Consider the following 23,927-nt stretch of genomic DNA (forward strand, 5'->3'; position numbering starts at 1 on the left):
TAAAATTCCCAGACTATTATGTTTTTGGGGGTTTTGCTTTTCTTTTGCATCAACATTTGAACATTATTGATCAACTCAATAATGTTCTCATTTAACACTTGCCCTTTACTTTACAAATATACTGTACCTCTAAAGTTTTTTCCAAATCCCATGGAAGGACCAACTCCAGCTTCTCCTTGCTGCTGCTGATTTGATTTCTCTTTCATGACATCATCATCGCTGGACACGTCATCAGCATTTCTATTTTTTTTCTTTTTCTTCTTCTTCTGTCGAGGTGGAAGCTTCTTGGGAAAACTAAACATTGGGAATATGACAAGGAGCATTGCAATGGCACATAGTAGAAACCCACTCCACCTAAAAGCAGAAAATAAAAGCTGCAGTTTAGTAATAACTTGAGCAAATAAAGTATATCATTTGCACTGTAAAATGCTTTGTTTGACAATTTTTACATTGTGTCTCCTCTAGTTTGGGTAAATAGGCACCGATTCATACATGCTGTAAATTCAAATGCATATGTATAATTTTCAGACATATGCTAATTTAATCGGTGATGATCTCTCAAATTAATAACCCACAGTAGTGTGCCTGCCCAATGCTCATTAATTGGTTCTAGAAGTTGTAAGGTTGATTATTGCACCTGACAATTGAAATAAAGTTCTTTCTCCTAGTTACTGAATCAGTATTAGTATTTGTTATTGGAGGTATGCTTTCCAAAACACAGTTTTCTCACATTTCTAGTCACATTAATTAATTTGTTCTTAGATCACAAATCGCCTGTGTGTCATGTATTCCTTCAAATAGAATTCTCTGAGATTGTTCATCACATTGGTTTGCTATTTTACCACAAATCCCTTGTGAATCATATATTTCTCTAAGCGCAATTCTCCTAAATGTGTTGTGGTATCAAAGGTGTCTTGTTGTCAATTCGCCCTCACATTGCTTTGTTATCGTATCACAAATCCCTTGTCAATCATGTTTCTCTAGACACAATTCTCATAAATTAGTTGTAAATCCATAAAATATGTATATAGATATTGCCCTTATTTCCAATCTGCTTCTACCGTATATGTATATTCAGTGGATCTGAACTTTAGGTGATGGCTCCTGTTGGTGAGTATTCTAGATTACACCTTTCTTATCCACATTTTCTGTACTAAGGTAAGCAACTGAGATTGGTGACCACATGTCTCATTGAGTAAATGTTTGTAATATCCAGTGCCACCATTTTAAAGTAGACAGATGCATCTGCCTACCTTTAGATTGTAAACAATATTGTTATATTGTTATGAAGAAGGGTTCTACCAAATTAAGGAACTCTTTTTTAGATTAATCAGGCAGGGAAAGCGAGTGGGATGGTATGAAAACTTGACAGAGGTATCTGGGGCAGTGTTGGAAAAGAGTTTTACAAAGGCCACAGAGAGACAATTTGGTTTCAATTGATTCAGATGTTGAATCAATTGAAAAGAATTGACTGCAATATAATAAAGAAATACAACATTAGAAAACACCAGAGCAAAATCATCAAAGATTTATCGGAGGACAACACCTTGACTCTTAAACCTGCAGATAAGGGAGGAGCTATTGTAATCATGGATACCACCTTTTACAATACCCAATGTCTCGCACTTCTGAACGATAGGGACACCTATATACCCATTGATGAAGATCCTACTCCAAGAATACTTACTATGATTGAAATAACATTGGAGAAAGCTCTTGAGAATGACTGAATTACCCCTAAAACGAAGACATATCTGCTCAAAACTCATCCTATCACTCCTGTATTCTAAGGACTCCCCAAAATTCACAAACAACTCACCAAACTACCATTAAGACCAATAGTAGCAGGAACGGACAGAGTTTTTGACCCACTGGCAATCTATGTAGATCAGGTTCTACAACCAATAGTACAGAAGACTAACACCTACCTTCGAGACACCACCCATTTCCTTAACATTATATGTGACATACAGAATCTACAAAGTAATGACATTCTAGTAACTCTGGATGTACAAAGTTTGTACACAGAGATTGGGAGTGATGACGCGCGGTTGGTAGTACGCCGCGTGATGACGTCGGATGTTTACATCTGACGTCATCGCACTGACGTGCACCGGTGCCGCGTCTAGGTAATAACAACGGGATGTCCACGCTCCATTACATTCGCGGACTCCTTCCCGGAACACTTATCTGCAACTGAGAGGTAAGAAGCACAACAAAATATTAAAGGCTAGAGGATTTCCTTTGATTTAACTTCCACATTGTGTGGACAGGACAGGGGTTGACCCAACTTTGCTTTTTACCTACAGGTAATGACTGCTCTGACAAGCTCACTTCCCCCCCACTATTTGGGTACTGGTCTGACCACTGCATACTCTGACCTCACTCGCATGAAAGGGTGAGTGACTCACTTTTTTACATATACAAGACTCTGATAATAATAACTGAGAATTACTTAGCCTTGAAGACATTTTGTAAAACTTTAACAAGCAGAATTATGGACCCATATCCTTTCCTGTAGAACTCTTGTCCTGTAGGACCAAATCACTATACTAGAGGGGACACCCACCTTGATTACTGACTACTCCAGCCGGAGACACACCGAAGGGGCACCAATGAAAGGTAGAGACACATTTGAGTTGTTAAAATGTAAAAATGACAAAATATTCACGCACATTACAATTGGAGAACAGTAGACTAAAAGTATTCCCTGTGATTTTCTCTCTAGAGGGAAACAGATTGTCCGGAAGAACCCAGATTATGAAAACATGAAGTTTGAAAGTTATTAACATAGAATTTTTTGCTCCTGAAGAAGGGAAAATGACTTCCCGAAACGCGTTGAGCTATTTCGAACAGTAGTTAGGCCACTACTGTACCTAAAATGTATATATTTCGTGAATGAAGACATGGCACTATATGATGATCAACAATTGGTACTATTGCTGAATATAGACTGGCATGTATTAATAAATTGTATTTTTCTACTGAAATCAATAACCAAGTGACTGCATGATTATTACCTCTACAGATTAAGAAAGCGTGTAAATGACTATTACCAAAGTGCAGATTGAGTCAACTTTAAGTTATTCCTCTTTGCTTTGTAAGCAGTTCAGACTAGAAATGGAGTACTGAAACAGATCCTCAAGAGTATTAGAGAAACATTTTGAACAATTGATTGCCACTGGCAATAACTTGAGTGTGCAGGGGACGCGAGTGATCCACAGCCCGTGGACACTTTCTTTTTCTTGTTTTGTACCATTGCCTAGTGTCAAGGCAGTGTTTTTCTCCTCTGCACCTCACTAAATATCTATTAACCCTGTAGAAACGTTTGTTATAACTTGGTGTGCATACTGTGCTCCCATTCCTTGTGTAGTTTACAAAAACGCCCACAGGGGTATAAAGGAGGCCAGGAAAGACCATTAGAGCAAGGATGGTTGGAGGAAGCAGAAATGCAACTCAGCGCTCCCTGGATACACAAGGATAACCTCCAACTGGAAGATGGTAGTATACCTATTATGAGTCATACAGCTGTAACTCTGCCAGATGCATGAAAGGGACCACACCATCAGGGACTTTGTGCAGGTTTCTACAATAGAAGTATAAGGAGGGAAGACAGGACTGAGGAATTGGAATTTCAACGAGAAGCTTAAGGAGAAGAACACATGTCTGGAGGGACAGAATATGGCCTGAAAAGTACCCTCAGGAAAGGGAACACAATAGTCATTAGAGCTAGGTTAACCAGAATTCATGGAGAGGCCTACAATAATTGTCTGCTGTGAACCAGGGGCCACGGGGAGGTCTAAATGAGAGGTTGTGGGGAGGTTGATGAGCATTGACTACTGAGAAACTAGAGGCCATGGAGAGGCTAATAAGAATTGAGCACTGTGTATTAGAGGCCATGGGAAGACATATGAGCACTGAGTACTGAGAAACCATAGAGAGCCCTATGAGAACTAAGAAGCTTGTGTGTTGAGTAACATAGGCCAGGGGTAGGAAAATCAACTGAGAACTAAGACAATTACATCTGTAAAGAAGAGGTGATGGATGGGCCAAACAGATATCTATGCTGTGGACAAGGGGCTGCAGAGAGACCTGAGAAAGGAAGGTTCTGAGAAAGAAGAAGAAAAGACCACGGAGAACTCTGAATCACAAGTACTCCCTGGATATATTGTGTTCAATTGTTTATAGAAAATAGGTGGACATTGAAACCTTAGTTTTATGAATACATTTGTTGGCCAACCTTTGAATGACATTCCTTTCATAGTGTAAGGTAACAATGAAGCTAAAGGATTAGTTAAGAATAGGTTTGAACCTTTTGGAATTTGGTTAATAGATAAGGGTGTCCCTGGAGGGACAGATATTTGTAAGCATAGCTAAAGATTTAATGGTGCAAGAAGTAACCATTCGGATGGTCATGTAGCACCCAGATACCCCCATTTTTTTTTTCCATTGGCATTGTATGGTTTAAACCAGTAAACCTTTAGCCATTCTTAGAAAACATAATAACAATTTCTTAAACAATATAAAATCATGTATTACCAAATACAGTTAAAAACAATTATTTTAATTCACTGATATTTCATCAATCTTCTAAAATATTGAGCCCAGCAGTTTCACCAAAGCTAAAGTCAATAGAGTATGAGTTCCTATGAGTAATTCAATCCACCACTACCCATGTGTTCGTGGGCCATAGGTCTTGACCACCTCGGTCATTAGAGGCAATCTGGATTGTTCCATGGCTGGACAGAACAGAACTAAAGTGTTCTAATGATTCTATTGTTGATTCGTCATGGCACAATCTGCATTCAGTTCCCAGAGTGTATCCTTTGCGTCCACTTAAGAATTCTCTAGTCGGAAAGAGATTTAAACCGAACCTCAAAAATTGGCCCCTGAAATGCCAATCTGGAAACATCTCCAAATATCTAGGTAGTGAATTTAATCTCCTTGCTTCGCGAAATGGTTTCCTGTAGAATTACTTGGATTGTCGTTCATCCCGAGTTTGTATCCAATCCTGAATATATAATTTATTTTTAACTTTATTTGGATTGTTGAATAAAGTTAGCTCTGATTCTTTCGAGTCTAGCAGGATTGATTGACAAATGAGTCGCCATTCTGACAATGTCTGGTCATTGTTTCTCAGCTGAGCTTCTCTTAGTACCATGAAACCCCCAGTCTTTGTAGTGTCCAAGCATTTCCTAAGGAAGTTGTGGGTTTTCCAGGTGACAATTGTTTTCATGGATGTAAGGACCAGCTCCATCTGAATAGCTTGGATTGGACTACTTCTGGGTAGACCAATTTTCCCCATCGAATGAAAACGAGGTTTCTGCTCCAAATGTCAAGATAGGCAGGACTTTCATTCGGTAAAATATTATTAATGGTACCAAGGAGAACCCTCAATATTTTCTCATCAGAATTTTTGGCTTTGGCTCTTAAGGTCTGTAGTCTCATTATATCCCTCGTGCTTATATTCAGACATGTACTCAGATATGTTAGGGACTTGACTACAGGGATTTTGTGCCCCATCAGGTGCCACTTAAATGATTTCTTGATGTTACCAATTAGAGCCACCTTTAAAGACCAATATCATGGATTTAGATGGGTTTATTTCCAAGTTGTTGTTTGTGACATATTTATGTAATGCATCAATCTGCCTCTAGAGTTCCACTGAAGTCTGGTCCATCATCCGCATATATCAGACGTCCAATTTTGTTTTGGTTGATTTTAGGTGGAAAATATCTGATACAGTAAAAGGCATCCTCCACATCTGATATATATAAATTAAAAGGTTCAGTTGCCAATGGGCAACCTTGTTTCAGGCCCTTGTTGGTACTGATTTCCTTTGTGAGGAGGCCTGTTCGATCTAATCTGATGCGAATATATGTCTCTGAATAAAGGTCTTGTATTGACTCTAGAATTTTAGACAGACACCCCCAGGCCTGTAGTTTGTCCCACAACTTTCTTCGGCATACAGTGTCAAAAGCCTGAGAGAGGTCTATAAAGGCTAGGTAGAGATTTTTGTTTTTATTTCTTTCTACGTGAGCCTTCAAAGTGTTGATAATGAAGACATTGAGGGCGGTGCCCACCCCCTTAATGAAACCTGCTTGCCATTCATCCCGCTTTCCTGCCTCAAGACTCCAGTTGGCTAGATTATTTAGTAATAGCGCTGCAAACACCTTCCCTGTTGTATCCAAGAGCACTATTGGGTGATAATTAATTGGATCAGAACAAGGCCCCTTTTTGTAGATTGGAATAATCACAGATTTCTTCCAGCACAACAGGACTTGGCGAGTGGCCAGAATACATTTAAATAAAGTCAACAGGAAGATTGACCATTGTGTTGGATCCTCTTTCAAGTGGACGTTAGTCATCCCATCTGGGCCCGCCACCCTCAAGTTTTTCAGACCTGTAATTATCCTATAAACATAATCTAAGGCAATGTTAAAACCATCCCAGCTGGATGATATAATCCAGGGGCTTAATCTTAGCTCTTCTTTGGGATCAGAATATCTTGAACAATAGGAGATCCATAGAGATGCTGGTATAGGATTTGCTAGCAGAATGTTCTGAGGTATATCTAAGTTATTAATCGCAGCCCACATTTCCACTATATTTTTTGATCTTAGATACATAAGCATCTTTTCTGCATTCATGTGCATAAGGTGTTTTTTATGAATTTATCACCAGTTGCGATAGTTTTGCTTTAATTTATGGATCGCTAAATTTATCTCTGCTGTTGGGCTATTTTTCAATGCTTTTATTGACTTGATTAGTAGTCCCCCGCCCCCAGGTAACCTGGTCAAAAACATGCTATGTACGAATAGGGGGGTTCCTCCCCGTTCTCCTCTTGAACCTGTAGGCTTTAAGCAGAGATGAATAATTGATGGGTGAGTCTGTTGGGGCGAAATTGTTTCGCGTGATCTCAGACTCTAGCTGGCATTGGAGGGATGTAATATGCTTTGGTCTTATCCTTAATCTATTTATTCCAGGTGTAAAATCCATCACCTCCTTGTAGGAAGCACCAGGAATGTATTCAAGTGTTGACCACATCAAGGAAAGTAAATTGTGCTCACTTATGTTTTTAGGCTTGACCGTTAGCGAATCAATCAATACCATCATGTTACGTGAGACACAGATTTTATCTATCATTTTGGCTCGTCTTTCCATGCCATGTTGCTTGTCCTGGAATGTCACCCACTGTGTTCCCATTTAGGATCAATAGGCCTCTAGAGGCTATCATAGATCTCCAACGATAACCTCTTGTTCGGGAAGGTGTTGTTGTCGCTAAATCATCCTTACAAGTATGAGTTTAGGTCACCGCCCACGATAACATATGGATCTTTCCATTTTTCTTTTTTTGTTCATCGATAATAGCTGCTACTTGGTCATGGAAGCTTTCCAGATCACGAATGGCCAGGTTCCAGTATAAGTTAATAAGTGAAAAGTTCTTCTGGCCCAGTTCTTTAACCATTGTTATCTTTCCCACCACCAGCTGAATGTTTGGATGCAGCGTATGTTCTTCTAACAATTCAAATTGGAGTCAATTGCTGATGGCTAAAAGGAAGCCAGACTGTGGACGACCTCTTTTCCCTTTCACCACTTCATTGAGATAGGTGGTGTAGCCCACTAAGAGGGGGGATTCCCTTAACCATATTTCTTGGCGGAAAATTAAGTTATACTCAACTAAGTCTGATTGTACATTATTAAAAAGGTGATAAAACCCCCTGGTATTCCAGCTAACAAGCTTGAACTGTTTCAGAACTGACGCAGCTCGACATTAGGTTTTCCCTATCTTGTCAGCCAAGAGCCCAGCCAGCCATTTGCAATGTTCACCGCCTTCGTTTTCAAGGGTTTTATTTTCCATCTTCTTGTTGTGTGGTCTCAGTTGTTTTGAGCCCCAATTGTTCGGGCCACTGTGGTTCTTCTTAGTGGTCCTTCAATGTTTGTGAGGTTCAGCGATTCATGCTTTGATTTAATTTGATCGCCTGCTTGTTGATCGGGCTTGTCTTGTTCGAGAAGATCAAAGCCCATTGGGCACAGATAATTTGCTTCCTCCAATAAATGTTGAGCACCTCAAATTCTATTAGGAGCAGATCAGAAGATGACAAAGAGCTCAGACTTGGCACGTGATGAAGGGGTCTAATGATTAAGCCATCTTTCAGGTATACGATTCTTTCTAAGAGTAGATAAGGTGAAGGTATCCATTTGTTTTGAGGTTCTACAGATCCTAGATCAGTCTTCATAGTTTGTTGATTCCTTGGTGAATGAGTGACATTTGCTCCCTTTTGTCGGCTCGGCGGTTTGGTAATTCTCATGGGTGAGATTACGTAAGAATCTTTCTTAGGTATTAGATCTTTCTCTACCATTCAATAAGTAACTTTTGGGTTCACCCTTGTGCAGTGGAATTGTGTTTCTGGTCAAATGGTGTTACAATCCGGTGGAATGTTTGGCATATCAGGGCTTTGGCATTCCTCTGGCGTCTGCTTCTTCTGTGTCTTCAATGGATTAAAGACCGATTTAGCTAGAGTCTATTGCCTTCCCGTGTGCTCAGGAATCTTTGGGCCTGCTGGTCTGTTTGACCATTCTGGTTTGTCATCTTCGGCATGTTCATCTTCACTCTCCTGAGAGCCTGATTTATTAGATTGTTCATCAACCTCAGAAAGGACTTTGTCTCCTTCATCTTGGCTCGTGATGGAGTAAGTCGATAGATCTAATAACTCCACACAATTGGTGTCTTCATTGGATTACACAATATCAAACACCTCTGAAATTTTAGAGGTCGGCTGTCTACTTGAGGGAGGATCAGAGTCCACCAATGGGTATGAGCCTTGCTGCGATACCCCAACTTTCAGCAAAGTGATCTAGATAATAAAGGCTTTGTTATAACTAGACTTTTTATTTGTTGGCTGGGGTTTATTTTTTGTTTTTATCCCTCTTTTGCCTGCAGCCCCACTTGTTTGTATCATTTTAGTCAACTGTATTTGTCGTGCTGGTTTATGCTGTATAACCTTCGGATCTTTGCCAGAACTTTTTGCTTTTGCAAAGATCTCACATATATTTTTTGTGAGACCAGCATTAAGATCAGAAAGTGTCCCGTTATAGGATGAAGATTCTGGGGCAGTGGCCGTCGGTTGTGGTGGCTTGGTTTGTGCAATGACCTCCAAATGTAAAGTAATTTCATCCATCGCTGAACTGTTTTTAGCAGGTACAGTTTTGGTTTGGGTAGATGCAGAGCCTTGTTTAGCTACCATGGGGTGGGCTGTTTGCCCTTGTTTAGAGGTCTTTTCATGATCCCTTTGAGACTCTGCCGATTTGCACTTTGAAGATTGTAAAGAAATTTGGATCTCTTTACTCGAAATAGGAGGTGTAGAAAAGGACCCAGTTTGATTAACCTGTGTCAGGTCAAAACACCTCGACCTTCGTTGATTCTCCTTTTCTTTAATGATTGGATCCAGAATGGTGTGCAGAGGATAGACACGTTGGCGGTACTATTGTCCATATTATGTTGTATAGCTGACACAAAGCCCTCTCCAAACACCATTTTAGAGTGCAACATCACAAGTACTGTTGTCTGATCCTTAAGCTGCTCACCCATTTGCTCATAGAGCTTCATGAATGGAGCTAGAGTAGCAGTGAGAGTAGAAATCAGCCCAAAATCAGAGTTGAGTGGTTGATTAGTCACAGGTTCTGTTTGTTCCAGTGGTTTGGGTTCTTGAGCCGTTTGAGTAGATTGTGAAGCCAAACCTATGGTATTCCCACATATGGATGTGGACTGATCTTTTTTACTTATCTGAACAGTTTTCTCTGTATGTGAGGCAGTACTCAAGCCTCCTGTGACTCTGAGATCTGGTACACTGTCCAGGGTGGGCATTGGCCCGCTTGGGGTATTTTTGGTTAGAAGACCAGGGGTACATCTAGTCCTTAGGACAACATCCCCTTCCTAAGGGTAAGTCGCCGATCTGTCGTCTACGGCATGGTTGGTAGAGTGCAACTGATTGATCTTTAAGGTGGATGCTGCATTTTGAGATCTGTAGTCATCCTCAGTCTCCACGGTTCGGGAGGTCTCTAACATTAGTTGGTCCGAAATGTCATGTTGCCTGTATTTGTTTAAATGACCATGGCCTGTCTTATTCCCTGGTATTGAACCCAAATGAGTAGACAATGAGCCAGATCTTATAGGTGATTCCTGGAAAAAGAACCTGTGCCCTTTTAAATCAACATCCAGATTCAATGTTCGAGGTTGCCAGATATTCCTTTGTGAGAAGGTAATTGGTGGGTTGCCAGGACCGCCCACTTTGCGCTGTGTAATGGTGCCTTGAGATTTCACTGCAGTGGGTCTTGTCAGCTTGTTTTGGCATCCACGTGAACCATCACCAAAAACGTTAGCCCAAGTACTGGAATCAGATAGTGCTGCTGCAGATGATTGCCCCTGATGGCATGACAGTGTAATGTCTTTTGCTGCTCTTTTAGTACCGCTTGAGGCGGATAATGCAGATTTCCTTGAAACAACAAAGGGCTCGTAGACATATTGGCGTTCCTCCAGCTGCTTAATATTCTTGTAAATATTGGGGCTTACCACCACTCCAGATGACATACCCCCGCTCGAGCCATCAGTACAATCCTTTGGCTGAAAACCTACAGTTGTTTCAGCATTTAGATATGCCTGATGGACGCCCCCGAACAGTTATCATCACCTGTCCCCATATTGCTAGAAAGTCTGTGCTGGGAACAGAGTGCCCCCTCTGTTCCAAGGTCTCTAGGGTGTGATGACCATTGATCCGAAACAGCACATGTAGAAAAGGGTGAGGTAGAAGGGTCCACCATAGAAATTAAAGCTGACTCGAGCAGCTGAGTTAAAGTTTCAGGTTGCAGCGTATGTATGGAGCTGTTGGTGGATGCCGTCATTTCAACTTCCACAGTAAGGGCAGGTGATGGCCTGTCTGTAAAACAATGGCCATCTTGACACTGTTCCTTCTCTGTCGAGGGACTGCTACCACTCATTTTATAGTTGTTTGCTATGGGCTGTTCGTGCAAATCCCGGTTCCATTCAGGAAGCTGGCTTAAAATGGTAACAATTTGAGGAACGTCCGGCTTGTCGCCGCTTGCACAGACAGCCCCCTCATTCACATCAGGGGTGGGGTAATGATTATCAGTACCTGGATCTGAAGCTGCTGTGCGTAACGCTGATGAGCGGCGGTCCTCGTTCACGTCAGCTGATAGAGCGTTCATACTGTCGGTCTCGGTTTCTCTTCTTCGGCTCTCCCTAGAGATGGCCGCGATGTAAAGCTATAAAACAGCAATCCCTAGCAATCCGTAGCAATCCGTAGCAGAACCACCACAGGCTGCTAATCAGGCAGAGACTGTAGCCCTGCTCACAACAGCGCACATGGTCACACAGTCACACTGTGCCTCCACTCTGCCTCTGCTCCACCGATGTTGGGGGGTTTGGAAGCAAAAAAAAAGCAAGTAACACAGAGAAAAGACTGCCAGGCAGGCAGTCACACTTTGTCTTCACTCCGCTTTGTGTTGCTCCATCATGGCATTGTTCAACAGATTAATTCCTTATTGTTCCTAGATAATTTCCCCACTTCCTGTAGGTGTTTGTCCAAACCCACTGTAAACTAAATAAATTCCTGTTAACACCACCTTTTGACTTGCGTTGTTTCATTGGTTGACCTCAATGCCTGATATATTTGAACAGCTAAGGGTAAGGAAAGAATGCAGAGGTGGACATAAAATAACATTTAGATGGCTAGCTACCAAGAAGAGCATGTTTAGAGTTCTGCGATACATCATAGCTAACTTGGCGTTTGTTATTGTCTATCATTCACAAACCTCATGGTAGAAATCATCCTGGTTGTTGATGTCCACACTTTTTAATGCAACATAGGGCACAAATTAACATTTGAAATTATACCATTACATCATAATACTGCAGACTGCTTAATTAAACAAGACATATTGAAATATGTGACTGCAATAAATCGCTATGATGGCAAGAGACAGGCCCTGTCAACATGTAGGAAAATATGCAAGCACATAATTCTTCTGGCTGCAGAAATAAGTATTTAGCTTTTACAAAAAAACTGAAAGTTTAATAAAAAGTTGTCAGTCAATGTCTGAAAAGGCATTTTTCATTTGTAATGAATACAGATTTTATAAGTTAAGCAATCATTGTTTGTATTGCACTTATGGAACCCACTCATAATACCTTGTTTTGTAAGTAACATACTGTTTCTAATAGTGTTAGTCTTACTGCTGCTGCTATTACCGCCACTACTACTAATAATAAAAATAATAAGCTGTACCCAGTGTATCATACACAGATGTCACTCTCTCTCTCTCTCTCTCTCTCTCTCTCTCTCTCTCTCTCTCTCTCCCTTTTTCTCTTTCTCTCTCTCTTTCTGTTATTCTCTCCTTCTCCCCTCTCTTGCTCTTCACTTCCTTTGTCTCTCTATCTGCCTCTCTCTGTTTCACTGTGTGTCTCTATTTCCTGCTCTCTTTGTGAAAAAGAGTTGTATTGTCTAGTACGCTCCCTCCATCCTCTGTCTCTTTGTCAGTGCTGTGTGTTATGCTTTCACGCTCACTCTGTGTCAGTGAGATCTGTCTCCATCTCTTTCTCTGCCAATGCAGCCTGGCATTCTGTCTCTGCCTCTATCTCTCTCTCTCGCTCTCTCTTTTTCTCTTTCTCTCTTTCTGTCGTTCTCTCCTTCTCCCCTCTCTTGCTCTTCACTTCCTTTGTCTCTCTATCCTCCTCTCTCTGTTTCACTGTGTGTCTCTATTTCCTGCTCTCTTTGTGAAGAAGAGTTGTATTGTCTAGTACACTCCCTCCATTCTCTCTCTCTTTGTCAGTGCTGTATGCCTTCACGCTCACTCTCTGTCAGTGAGATCTGTCTCTATCTCTTTCTCTGTCAATGCAGTCTGGGATTCTGTCTCTGCCTCTATCTCTCTCTCTCGCTCTCTCTTTTTCTCTTTCTCTCTTTCTGTCGTTCTCTCCTTCTCCCCTCTCTTGCTCTTCAATTCCTTTGTCTCCCTATCTGCCTGTCTATGTTTCACTTTGTGTCTCTATCTCCTGCTCTCTTTGTGAAAAAGAGTTGCATTGTCAAGTACACTCCCTTCCTTCTCTCTTTCTTTGTCAGTGCAGTGTGTTATGCTTTCACGCTCACTCTCTGTCAGTGAGATCTGTCATTGAGAATTGTCTTATCTCTTTCTCTGTCAAGGTAGTCTGTCATTCTGTCTCTGCCTCTATCTCTCTCTTTCTCACTCACTCTACCTCATCCTCTGTTAGTGGGGTCTTGAACCTATACTCACTCTGTGCCAGTGCAGACTGGTACGTGCACACTTTCTACACCAGTATGGTCTGAATTTCTCTGTGCCTATCTTGCTCCCTCTCAGTGTCTCTTGATCTCCTTCCTGCTCACTCTTTCCATTCCTCCCTTAATGCTCAATTCATTTTTCATAACACTCACCCTAACGTAAAATATTTCTAACCATGAAACATATGTACTCATCATTTGTTTAGCCCCAGTATTTGGATTTGTGGATAACATAGGCATGATCTAGTTTCTCGAGATACTGTTCTCCGTTCAAAACGAAAGCCTCAAACAGTTATAGAAGAGGAGTTACTGATATTGAAACCCAGGTGGCCAGGGGTGGGTTTGTGCATTCCCAGGCCCCAGTGCACAGAGATCCTTAGAGAATCCTGTATAAAGCATAATAACAATCATAATAATAATTATTTATTCATTGCACTCTCAAGTGGTCCCCCATCACTAAAGAAACCAATCATAAGGGTCAGAAAGCATCTCCACCCTGGCAAATCCTGTGAGGAAGATCAATGTCACTGACACCTAGATGTTGATGGTTCACTCTTTGTCTCACCTTCCCCATATGACAATTTTCCTCTGCTCTTCAACCAAGCTCAATAGTGATGCTACCAAATTCTGCTCACCAATGATTAAATATACCTGCAGAATCTACCAAAGGAGATGAGGTTCCATCCACAACAGGACTGTGAGACTTGTTCTTGGCCTCAAGCCCTGGGATCGTATCTCTTCAGCCCTGAAATCTCTCCATTGGCTCCCAGTGGCTACAAGTATTAAATTCAAGAGCCTTTGCATTGTCTACAAAATACCTTTGACTGTACCTCCGTAAATACCTTCCCTCTCAAGCTCTTCACTTCTCCTCCTCCAACTCCCTCACAGTCAGTCACTTCTCAAAGAAACGAGCTGGGGGTAGATCTCTGTCTTCGGCTGGGGCCTCCCTCTGGAACAGCCTCCCTGAAACTCTGAAAGTTGAAGAGAACCATCTCTTGGTTCCGGAAGCACCTCAAGACCTTTCTCTTTGCTTCTGCCTTCGCTCCTCGTCTGCCCTGCTGATCTGTTCTGCTTTTGCATCGTGCACCTGGTTACCCTCTGACTTCGGGCCCAGGTACTTGCTCACCCTGCCACGCACCCGCAATGCCTCCTGGCAATTCCTTGCACTTGGGTCTGTATTTGTAACCCAACATCCCCCCCTTTTCTGCAATTATCAGACACCCCCTGTATGTGCCTTAATCCTAGCACTTGCCACTTGCTGGCTGCACTACCACTGTTGTTTTTGTTTATACCTTTGCTCAGCACTTTCCATTTCTTCCCCTCCCCCCTGCACTTTTCCCCTCCCCTCTGTCCTGCACCTGCGCATTCTCAATGTCACGGGGCCTAGTAAGATCATTGTTTTTGTCCTCCCTTGTGCCCCTCCCTTGCCTTGTCGCGCTTTGAAACACTTGTGTATGAGCGCGATACAAATAAGATATCAATATCAATCAATACCAGGTGTTACTTAATCTAGATTTACTGACAATGCAAAGTCCCTCTTCAAAAAAAGTATTTGTCGCACTACAAGTACACATTCAAGAAAAGGTTGAAAGAGGTGATGATATGGCTATACTGGAAATACTTTCATCAAAATAAAAGCTTTAGCTACGATGCCTTGGAGCACCTATCACTTACTTTGCTGTAAAGCCTTAGCTCATCCTTCTTTTACTGATAGACCTACTAGAAACAGAGTTACAACTCAAAGTGTTTCAAGGTAATCACTGATTCAACCATATCTAATCAAGACCTGTTGCAAATAGTCCTTCATATAATGGATTTCAATATTTGGTTGGACACAACGTGCAACAAACAAGCCTCTGAAGTGGTTGGAAACATGGAGTCATTATACTTTGTCCAGAAAACCCACCAATGAATGTACTAGGCAAGCCACAACTTACATCTTGAGCTTGCCTGTGGCCTAGAAATATGGAACGAACAATGCCACTGAGGTCCAGGCCTGCTCGTGAGCAGATCTTCCTGCAGTTAGCAACCACTGTAACAAACATAGGAAGAAGGCCAAACAAAACTGATCCCACACGAGGCCTGGGCACAATTACCCCTGTAAGTTTAAACAAACTGTTTATATGGGCTTTGTCATATCTCCTGCAGCAACACCAGGAATGCAAAACTCACATAGACCCTTCAGTCTTTAAACTCCAACTTCCCCAAAACGCTTGACACAATAGAAATCATGTGACTCAAATGATGCAAACCATCAGACAATGTCAAAAATAAGTGGTTTGGCCAGCAACTGCCAGAGATCAGACAGATGGACAAAAGCCTGATATGCTTCTAGAAGGCACAAATAAAATTGACCAGCAATGATGTATGCAAAGTCCACATCAAAGAGGCGTTTTAAGAGGTAAAAAGCAAAACCATTCTGATTGTATCAGGCATGCCACGAATCAGTTTTTGATGAGCCTATGATAGGTAACTGAACATGTAAAATCAAGCGTTCAGCTCACACCTCCCCTTACAACTTTGAAGACTTTATATTCCTTTTAAAGGAAACAAGATGGCCCTTTGCTCACCCCAATGCACTCTAGACAATGGACCTTTGGCCTCATTCTCATCAAAGAGCAATCCCTAGCTGCTTCTTGCCTCATAAAGCAGCAATGTTTCCAACCTCTTAATGCTGCCCACAGTCAATGATCAAAAAACACATCTATAGAGACACTCATGTCATGTCTGAGGTGGACCTGCTCAGGTTGAATGCCCTGATTGGAGAAGGTGAAGTAGCGGCTGCCGTGGTGGGATTAACTGGGCGGAAGGCCACCAGCCTGGATGATCTCCCAATTGATCTCTATAAAGCACTTGTAGATAATGTGGCTCCAAGGCTTGCAGACATCTTCAATGAGGCAAAAGATGCAGCTCCGTTCCTAGCTCTTTACTTACGGCTAATATTGTCATTTTTCCTAAGCCTGGTAAGGATCCCACCGAATTCAGCATGTATGGGCGGCTGATATCCCTTATAAATACAGATGCAAAAATTGGCGCGACTGGAACATATTCTTTTTAAGCTGGTCCACCCAATCCAGACTGGTTTCATATGCAGCCGACATTCTTGTGACAATATGAGACAATTACTAAACGTAGTTGCCAATGAGGCAGACCAGGATGATATGATCCTATCATTTGATGCAGAGAAGTCGTTTGATAAAGTCAAATGGGACTATATGTTTTCTGTGTTGAGTGCTTTCAGCATCACAGGATATTTCATGGGTATTTTGGGACTCCTGATGCGAGATCCACAAGCATCAGTGGTCACTAATGGATTTACTTCAGCTCCATTTTGTCTGTACGTGGGCAAGGTAGTCCGTTATCACCGCTTTTTTACAACTTGGCCATTAAACCGCTTGCGGCCAGGATTTAGCTGGATTCGGATCAGGAGCGCATTTTCCAAGCAGGGATCGAACATTGGATATCTTTATATGTGGATGATGTCCTACTATAACTTGTAAAATGGTGAGTTAACCTCCCACGGATGGATTGAACAGTGCATATCTTTATAAGTGGATGATATCCTCCTATACCTTGCAAAATCCACAGATCCAGTTAATCTTACAGGACTTTGGCCCGATAGCTGGATATACAGTTAAGTATGACAAGTCGGAGGTAATACCTCTGCACATTGATATCCCTTTGGAGCCTGGCGGGAGGGTCAAGGGGGGTGGACCTGTTTAGGTTGCAAAAGAATACCATTAAGTATTTCGGGATTCATGTTGGCTCACAAATTCCAGATCTGGTTTACAATAATTATCCTGCAATGGTGTCCAAAATTCAAGTGGATCTGCTTAGGTGGAACGTCCAACCCCTGTCTTTGAATGGATGAATAAACATTATAAAAATGAATACCCTCCCTAAATTGGTGTATCTGGCCCAAATTATTCCCTCCCCTATGCCTCCGCTGATGACAGGTGAGCTCGCTAGACATATTGGGAAATTCATCGAGAGACATACGAGAGCCAGATTAAAAACAGAGTGGTTGTACGCCTCCAAACAGGATGCAGGTCTTGCTCTCCCTTTGTAGCAAGCCTACTTCCAGGCTACAAAGGTGTGCTGGACCAACAGATGGTTGAATCCAAATGAGATGGCCAGCTGAAAAAAAACGAATCAGTGATATTGCAGCCCTTCACTCCTCAAGAGGTTGTTGCTCTCCCATGGTCCTGTCTTCCACGCCACATTGTACACCACCCCATTGTGAGGTCCTTGTGACAAAAATGGTCTTATTTACTGAAGAAAACTGGTTTGACACTAAATCAATCCAATCTTGGCTTTGTCTAAGGGCGCTACTCTTGATATGCCTGACAGATAAAGGAAGGTGGGCTCGGTTTGAGGCCGGGTGACAGGTACGCATATTAGATCTGTTCGAAAATGCAGTTCCATTGCCCTTCACAGAGGAAAAGGTGGAATTGGTAATTGAGTGAACAGCCTGGCTAGAACACAGAGTGGTGATCTCTCAGATTCAGTCCCAGATTACAGATGCTACTTTTACTTGAAACCCACGAGCTGCGAATTAGAACTAAAAACCAACAGGTTAGAATTCCCTAAATTAAAGTCCTTCTATTTACTTAGCATTCCGAATAACTTGGGGTGGAATTCAATATTGGCAGAACAATGGGCGTCGGAATTAGATTGCCAATTAGACTGTGCAGATATGTATACTTCTTCTCGTTGATTAATGATGTTTCATGCAACATCGGGAACAGGGAAATTCAACATAAAATGATTCAAAGGCATTACTCCAGGCCAGTTAAGATGGCCACCATGGAATTATCTACATCCCCTGACTACTGGAGGGGCTGTGGGCAGCATGGGACATTAAGGAATATATTTTGGTCCTGACCGGCTGTCAAGAGATTCTGGGTCTTGGTCAATGAGAGGCTGAGCAGAATCCCTGGAACAATGCTGATATTTGGACCCACATCTATGCTGTTTCGGGCAGAAGTGCAGGACTGACATGATGAACATAATGTGATTAGATTTCTACATATTATGTTATTTGCAGCTAGAAACACCATCCTTATAACATGGCAGTCCCCCGATGGCTCAAATGTAAGTATGTGGAAGGGATGGGTATCTAGCTTGTGGGTGCATGAGAGGCAAGCCTTTGGGAATCATTGAGGGATGGAGAGAACAAAACAGATTTGGGACCAGTACGAAAAATACATCTGGACAGATACTCATTGCTGCCCGGGACTGAACTTTACATAGCACCAGCATGAACAATTTGTAATAGTACTATGTACAAGGACAAACGCATGCTGTTTTAATTTCTTCTATGATGCTTTTTTAGCTTTCCTTCTCGCTATGCACACTCTATCTTTTATTTCTGATTTTTCTTGTTATTGTCATTATTTCATGATTGGTGACCGACGCGGGATGCAAGAGCTCTATTCATTGCAGATGGGATTTAACCCGGTAACATTCAACATTTTCCAGCCACCTTAGCGGTTAAGACTGACGGCACAGGATATGCTCTGATTTGAGAAAGGCATTTATAATGCCGAAACACGTGTTATCACAAAGGGCCACCAATAAACCTAACTAATCAGATACCGAGTAATACTTTGCAATCATCTTTTGGCATAGTAATAAGGTGTGATCAAAGCACTTTCTTCCCACTTTGATAAACGGAATAGGGGAACTCAAAGCCTACGTTCCCTTTGTCACACCAATGCGACATTGCATTTTGTAATAAAGAGGTTGCGGGGGTCACCAAGTGATATCACTGAAAAGTTCCCTGAGTTTTTTCCTTTTCTACTCTTTATAGTGTTTTTATTAACCTTAATCATAGTACTACATCCTGTCTAGTGGTCCCTAATAAAAAAGCACTTTTAGTTAATGCCCTTCTGTTCTAGCACATCACATTAGACTGGCTACATTTATTTTCAACATTTATTGGGGTCAAAGCTATCAATTGTACTATTAGTTTTACTAAAGGTTTTTATAGCTATTGCAATTGGGAGAACATCATCCTAAAATTAAAGAATTTGGACTTGAGCACCCCATAGTGGGCCACACAACAAGAACTGCCTAATCTGTACAACACATGTCCTACTGCATAACCTCAGTCCACCATTCAGAAAACCAAATCTATCCTGATTTCTGCCCCTACCTCTAAAATGGAACAGAAGCTAACAGAAAGAAAGCTAGGATCTCTTGCCCAATGGTTAAATGGTGGTTGGCTTCTATGACCCAATAATATGTCCTTTTATTCAAGAAGGGGGTACCTGACCACGTTGCTCAGTTCTATACCTGGCACCTCTTGCCCACTGCAACGCTGCTTTCTGCTCCAACTTTCAGTATTATGCGGATGACACCCAGCTCTCCTTCCACTCAGCAGTCTCTACTCCTTCTCTCATTCCAGACTGTCTGTCTGCAATTCAGTGTGGTGTGCCGCCAATTATCTCTGCCTTAATGTCACTAAGACTGAGATCCTCCTCAATGAAACATCAGATCCCTCCTTTCCTCTCTCTGGCCACCCACTCTGATCCCTCTTCCTGCTCCGACCTGTGAGTCTAAGAGTAATGAGGGTCAAATCAATGACACCTTGAAAACAGTGCAACTTGTTCTTCGTTATTAGAGACTGTAAACTGCTAGTTTATAAAGAAATCTTTCCTTAGACAGCCAACACTGCACTAAAAGGAGCTACTGTATGTTGCCCAAAGTTCACATTTGGTGGTAGTTCTTGAATGAAAGCTTCATACATTACAAAATGGGTACCTATTACAGTATGTTTCTTCAATAGCTCAAATAATTACAGGCTTCAAAGTTGTTGGGAGCTATTTGGCTCTTGGATAGGGCATATAAGAGCCTGGTTAGCTTGATCCAACAGTTTCCAAGAGCTACTTTTGGCTCCTCAAGCCAAATAGTACAACACACATTTCTGACATTAACTCTGCGCATCTGGGAATGTGCAAGAAAATGAACATTAGTACACCTCTAGAAGACATGTAATAAATTAATGGTCATATGTAATTGACAGACAGTTATAGCTGCTTCTCATTTGGAAGTTAGATTTGTTGCATGCTATGTATTAGGTCCTCATTCTGCAGCAGCAGTTGAGACTAGAGTGAGCAAGGCCGCATCACAGACGAAGAGGTGTCAGCAGAGATAAAGATGTTACAGTAAAGAGACATTAGTAGAGATTAATACATTAACAGATGTAATGGCTGAAATATGATTTAGCCCCAAAGATGAGAGGTAGTAGCATAGGTGTAACAAATAAAGAAAAGCAAAGACATATAAAGAAATATAGCCAGATACCTAGGACTCGAAAGAAATAGTGATCAGTAGCATACAAGGCAGAGCAAAACAGCAATGGAAAGAGGGGTTCAAGACTTGCATTTTACAGTGCATACCATAGTTTTGGAAAAAAAAACAAGTTCCACCATCTTTTATGCACTTCACTCGTGAGAATGGACTTTAATAGCTCTTCGTTCATGATGAATAGCTCCTCAAACCTGACTTCCATTAGGCTTCCCCACACGGATAAAAGGTGGAGCACGAGAGCATAGTCTGAGCGAGGCAAAGCACACGAGGTACAGGAGTTTCAAGACGTCAGTTGAACGAGAGAAGAAAGATGGGCAAACAGGAGGGGATGACAAGGAGGGAAGTTCCCTTGACCTTTCCAACAGGAAACCGTTACTTTCAAGAGCCCTCGAAATCAGAAAGCAAAAGACCAGGAAACCAGGCCAAAGAATCCTGTATTGTGCGTCAAAGATACCCGGGGCCATCCTTCGTCAGTAATGAAGGTGGGGAAAAGTAGCAGCCAATGTAGTTCCGTCTGTGGCTCCAAGAACAAAGCAGCATCAGTGAAATCAACACAGCCGGTGAGTTGGGAAGAACGATACAAGACCAGTCTGTGTTGAAGCCAAAGTTGAAAGCAGCAACATTGTATGGCGAGCGCTGGAATGAACATTGTTAAAACACGTGTGATAAAAGACGCAAGTGAAGTAGAACTGCTGATAAGTGTTTGAACTTTGAAAGCAAGATGCAATACCTTTGACCGAGTGGTCTGGTACCACGTGGGTGCTCAATCGAAAGTATCTGTAAAATATCCAGCTGGGAAGCAGCAGAAGTGAGAGTGAAAGGTTTGTATTAAGAAGAGAAGAAAGACTTGTGAATCGAAGTGGCCCTTCAACGTGTCAAGCAAAATCCTGCGCACAGTCGAATGTCTTCGATTTTGATGCAGTAAAGAAAGTTTGGATAAATTTAGTCCGAGTCCATCAGAGGAAGAACAATTGAAGGTTTTGTGTTAAAGTAGGCCCGAGCCCGGCGGAGGGGGAACCGGGGTGAACAGTATTTGCGCTGTTACTTATGGCAAGCTTAGTTACAGAAGAGATGCATGCATGTGAGTCATAAATAAATGTCAGTGCAGATAAGTACAATCGTCCAAGTACATACATTGTGACATTTCTGAAGCATGTGGTTGGTATTGGTCAGTCTTAGGTCGGGCTTCAAGTAAATGTGAATGACCAGAGAAGTTGTGTATATGAGAATCCTGAGGAGAAAGGAACTTTGAATATTTATTTGTCGCATCATGCCCTCTGAAATAAGAGACTTTGAATGGCAAAGAGACTTAAGCACAGAAGGTCCTGATATTTAGATTTTGAACTGCATCCTCGTGCTAGAAAAGCCAGAGTATGCGCACGGCTCGAGTGCAGCGCCTTGTCCTGTGCCAAAAACGTGGGGAAGGGAAGCTAATGGCTCCACTATCCTGACATCATTTCTTGAAGACTTTTCTTTTGAATAACATTGTTTCCCACACCATTTGTATTTAGAAGTAAGGATTGGCAATAGGTTTATTAGCATAGGCATAGGCCCTTTTATTTTCAGAAGATACCCTTAGGACTGCGTTATTATTATTTGATGGTCGTAGCTTGCTACCATCTTTAGATTTAGGATTAGATAGGCGTTTTTTAAAACCCAATTGAAGTTCAATAAACACTCTTGAACTGTGGTCACTTGTGACTTTCATACTGTTTGATACCATGCCTTCCTTACAAGATGTATTGTTTGTACAGATCACAAAGCCATTTTGCTCTCTCCATCCCTCGACAATTCACACATTCTCATACACACACAGGCTAGATGCTTATCCCTTGCACATACTCACATTTGGGCCATCCGGGGACTTAAATTTAGGGCCTGATTCATAGAAGTGTTTAATAATGTCACAGACCCATTGGAAAATGCTCTGGGAATCAGGCACTCAATGAGGATGGTTTTTCTAGATGCAAACAACATAATATGCAGAAGTCTTATCACATTATTATCATCATGCCAGTCCCCAACCTCTGCCCCAAACAGCATAGATGTGGATCCAAATATCAATGTTGTTCCTGGTATTCTGCTCAGCCTCTCATTGACCAAGACCCAGAATCTCTGCACAGCTGGGCAGGACCAAAATATATGCCCTAACATCCAGCAGTAAGCAGACATTGATAATTCCATCGCGGCCATTTGACCGGCATGTAGTAATACATCTAAATCATTTTTATATTGAATTTCCCTGTTCCCCGTGTTGTATGAAACATCATTAATCAACGAGAACTGTATATATATATATATATATATATATATATATATATATGCACAGTCTAATTGGATATCTAATTCCGCTGTCCATTGCTCTGCCAATATTGTATTCCTCCACAAGTTATTTGGAATGCTACGTAGATAGGACTTTAATGTAGGGAATTCTAACCTGTTGGCTTCTAGTTCTAATCGCAGCTCAAAGGGTTTCGTGTATAAGTGCCCCCTGTAATCTGGGACTTAATCTGAGAGATCACTGCTCTGTGTGCTAGCCAGGCCATTCGCTCAATTCCCAATACCACCTTGGCCTCTGTGAAAGGCAACAGAAATGCATCTTCAAACAGATCTAATATGCGTACCTTAGGCCACGCCTCAAACTGAGCCCACCTTTCATTATCTTTCAGGCATGTCAAGAGTAGCGCCCTTAGACTAAGCCAAGGTAGGATGAGTTAGTGTCAACACCAGTTTTCTTCAGTAAATGCAGCCAATTTCGTACCACGAGGACCACACAATGGGGTGGGGTACAATGTGGTATGATATGATATGATATGATTTGGCATTTGTAACGCGCCTATACACAAGTGTTTCAAGGCGTGACGAGGCAGGGAGGGGGGAACAAGGGGAAGACAGACAACGATCCTACTAGGCCAGGTATCATTCAGACCGCGCAAGTGCAGGGGTAGGGGAAGGGAAAAGTGCAAGGGGAAGGGGAGGGGGAAGTGCAGTACAAGTAAGTAGAATAAAAATAAATAAATAAATAGGGCCAGCTGGTGGCAAGTGCAAGGTAAGTGCAGACAAGTGCTGGGAAGGGGGGGGGGGCTGTAGGGATACATAGACAGTCCCGCAGTACAGGGGATGCCAGGGAGGCAGTGCAAGTGGAGAGTAGCTGGGCCCAGGACCGAAGGCGGTGAGAGTGGCCCAGTTGCAGATTCAGTGCAATTTCAGTGTAGAATTAAGCAGGGGAGAGGGACAGAGAAAGCAGAAGCAAAGAGGAAGGTTTTGAGGTGCTTCCGGAACCGGAGATGGTTCTCCTCA

General features: G+C 42.0%; 1 protein-coding gene across 1 annotated transcript in view; it reads right to left on the reverse strand.

Annotated features, from left to right (window-relative positions):
• Nucleotides 1-23,927, reverse strand: part of SLCO5A1 (solute carrier organic anion transporter family member 5A1) — a 697,625-nt gene that overhangs the window by 302,258 nt on the left and 371,440 nt on the right. Inside the window, exon 4 of the mRNA XM_069621164.1 lies at nt 128-354. Coding sequence (XP_069477265.1) covers nt 128-354 — 227 coding nt within the window. The remainder of the gene's footprint in view (nt 1-127; nt 355-23,927) is intronic.

Source organism: Ambystoma mexicanum, chromosome 5q (assembly GCF_040938575.1).
Source record: "Ambystoma mexicanum isolate Mex_15411 chromosome 5q, UKY_AmexF1_1, whole genome shotgun sequence".
In the NCBI taxonomy this organism is placed as follows: Eukaryota; Metazoa; Chordata; class Amphibia; order Caudata; family Ambystomatidae; genus Ambystoma; species Ambystoma mexicanum.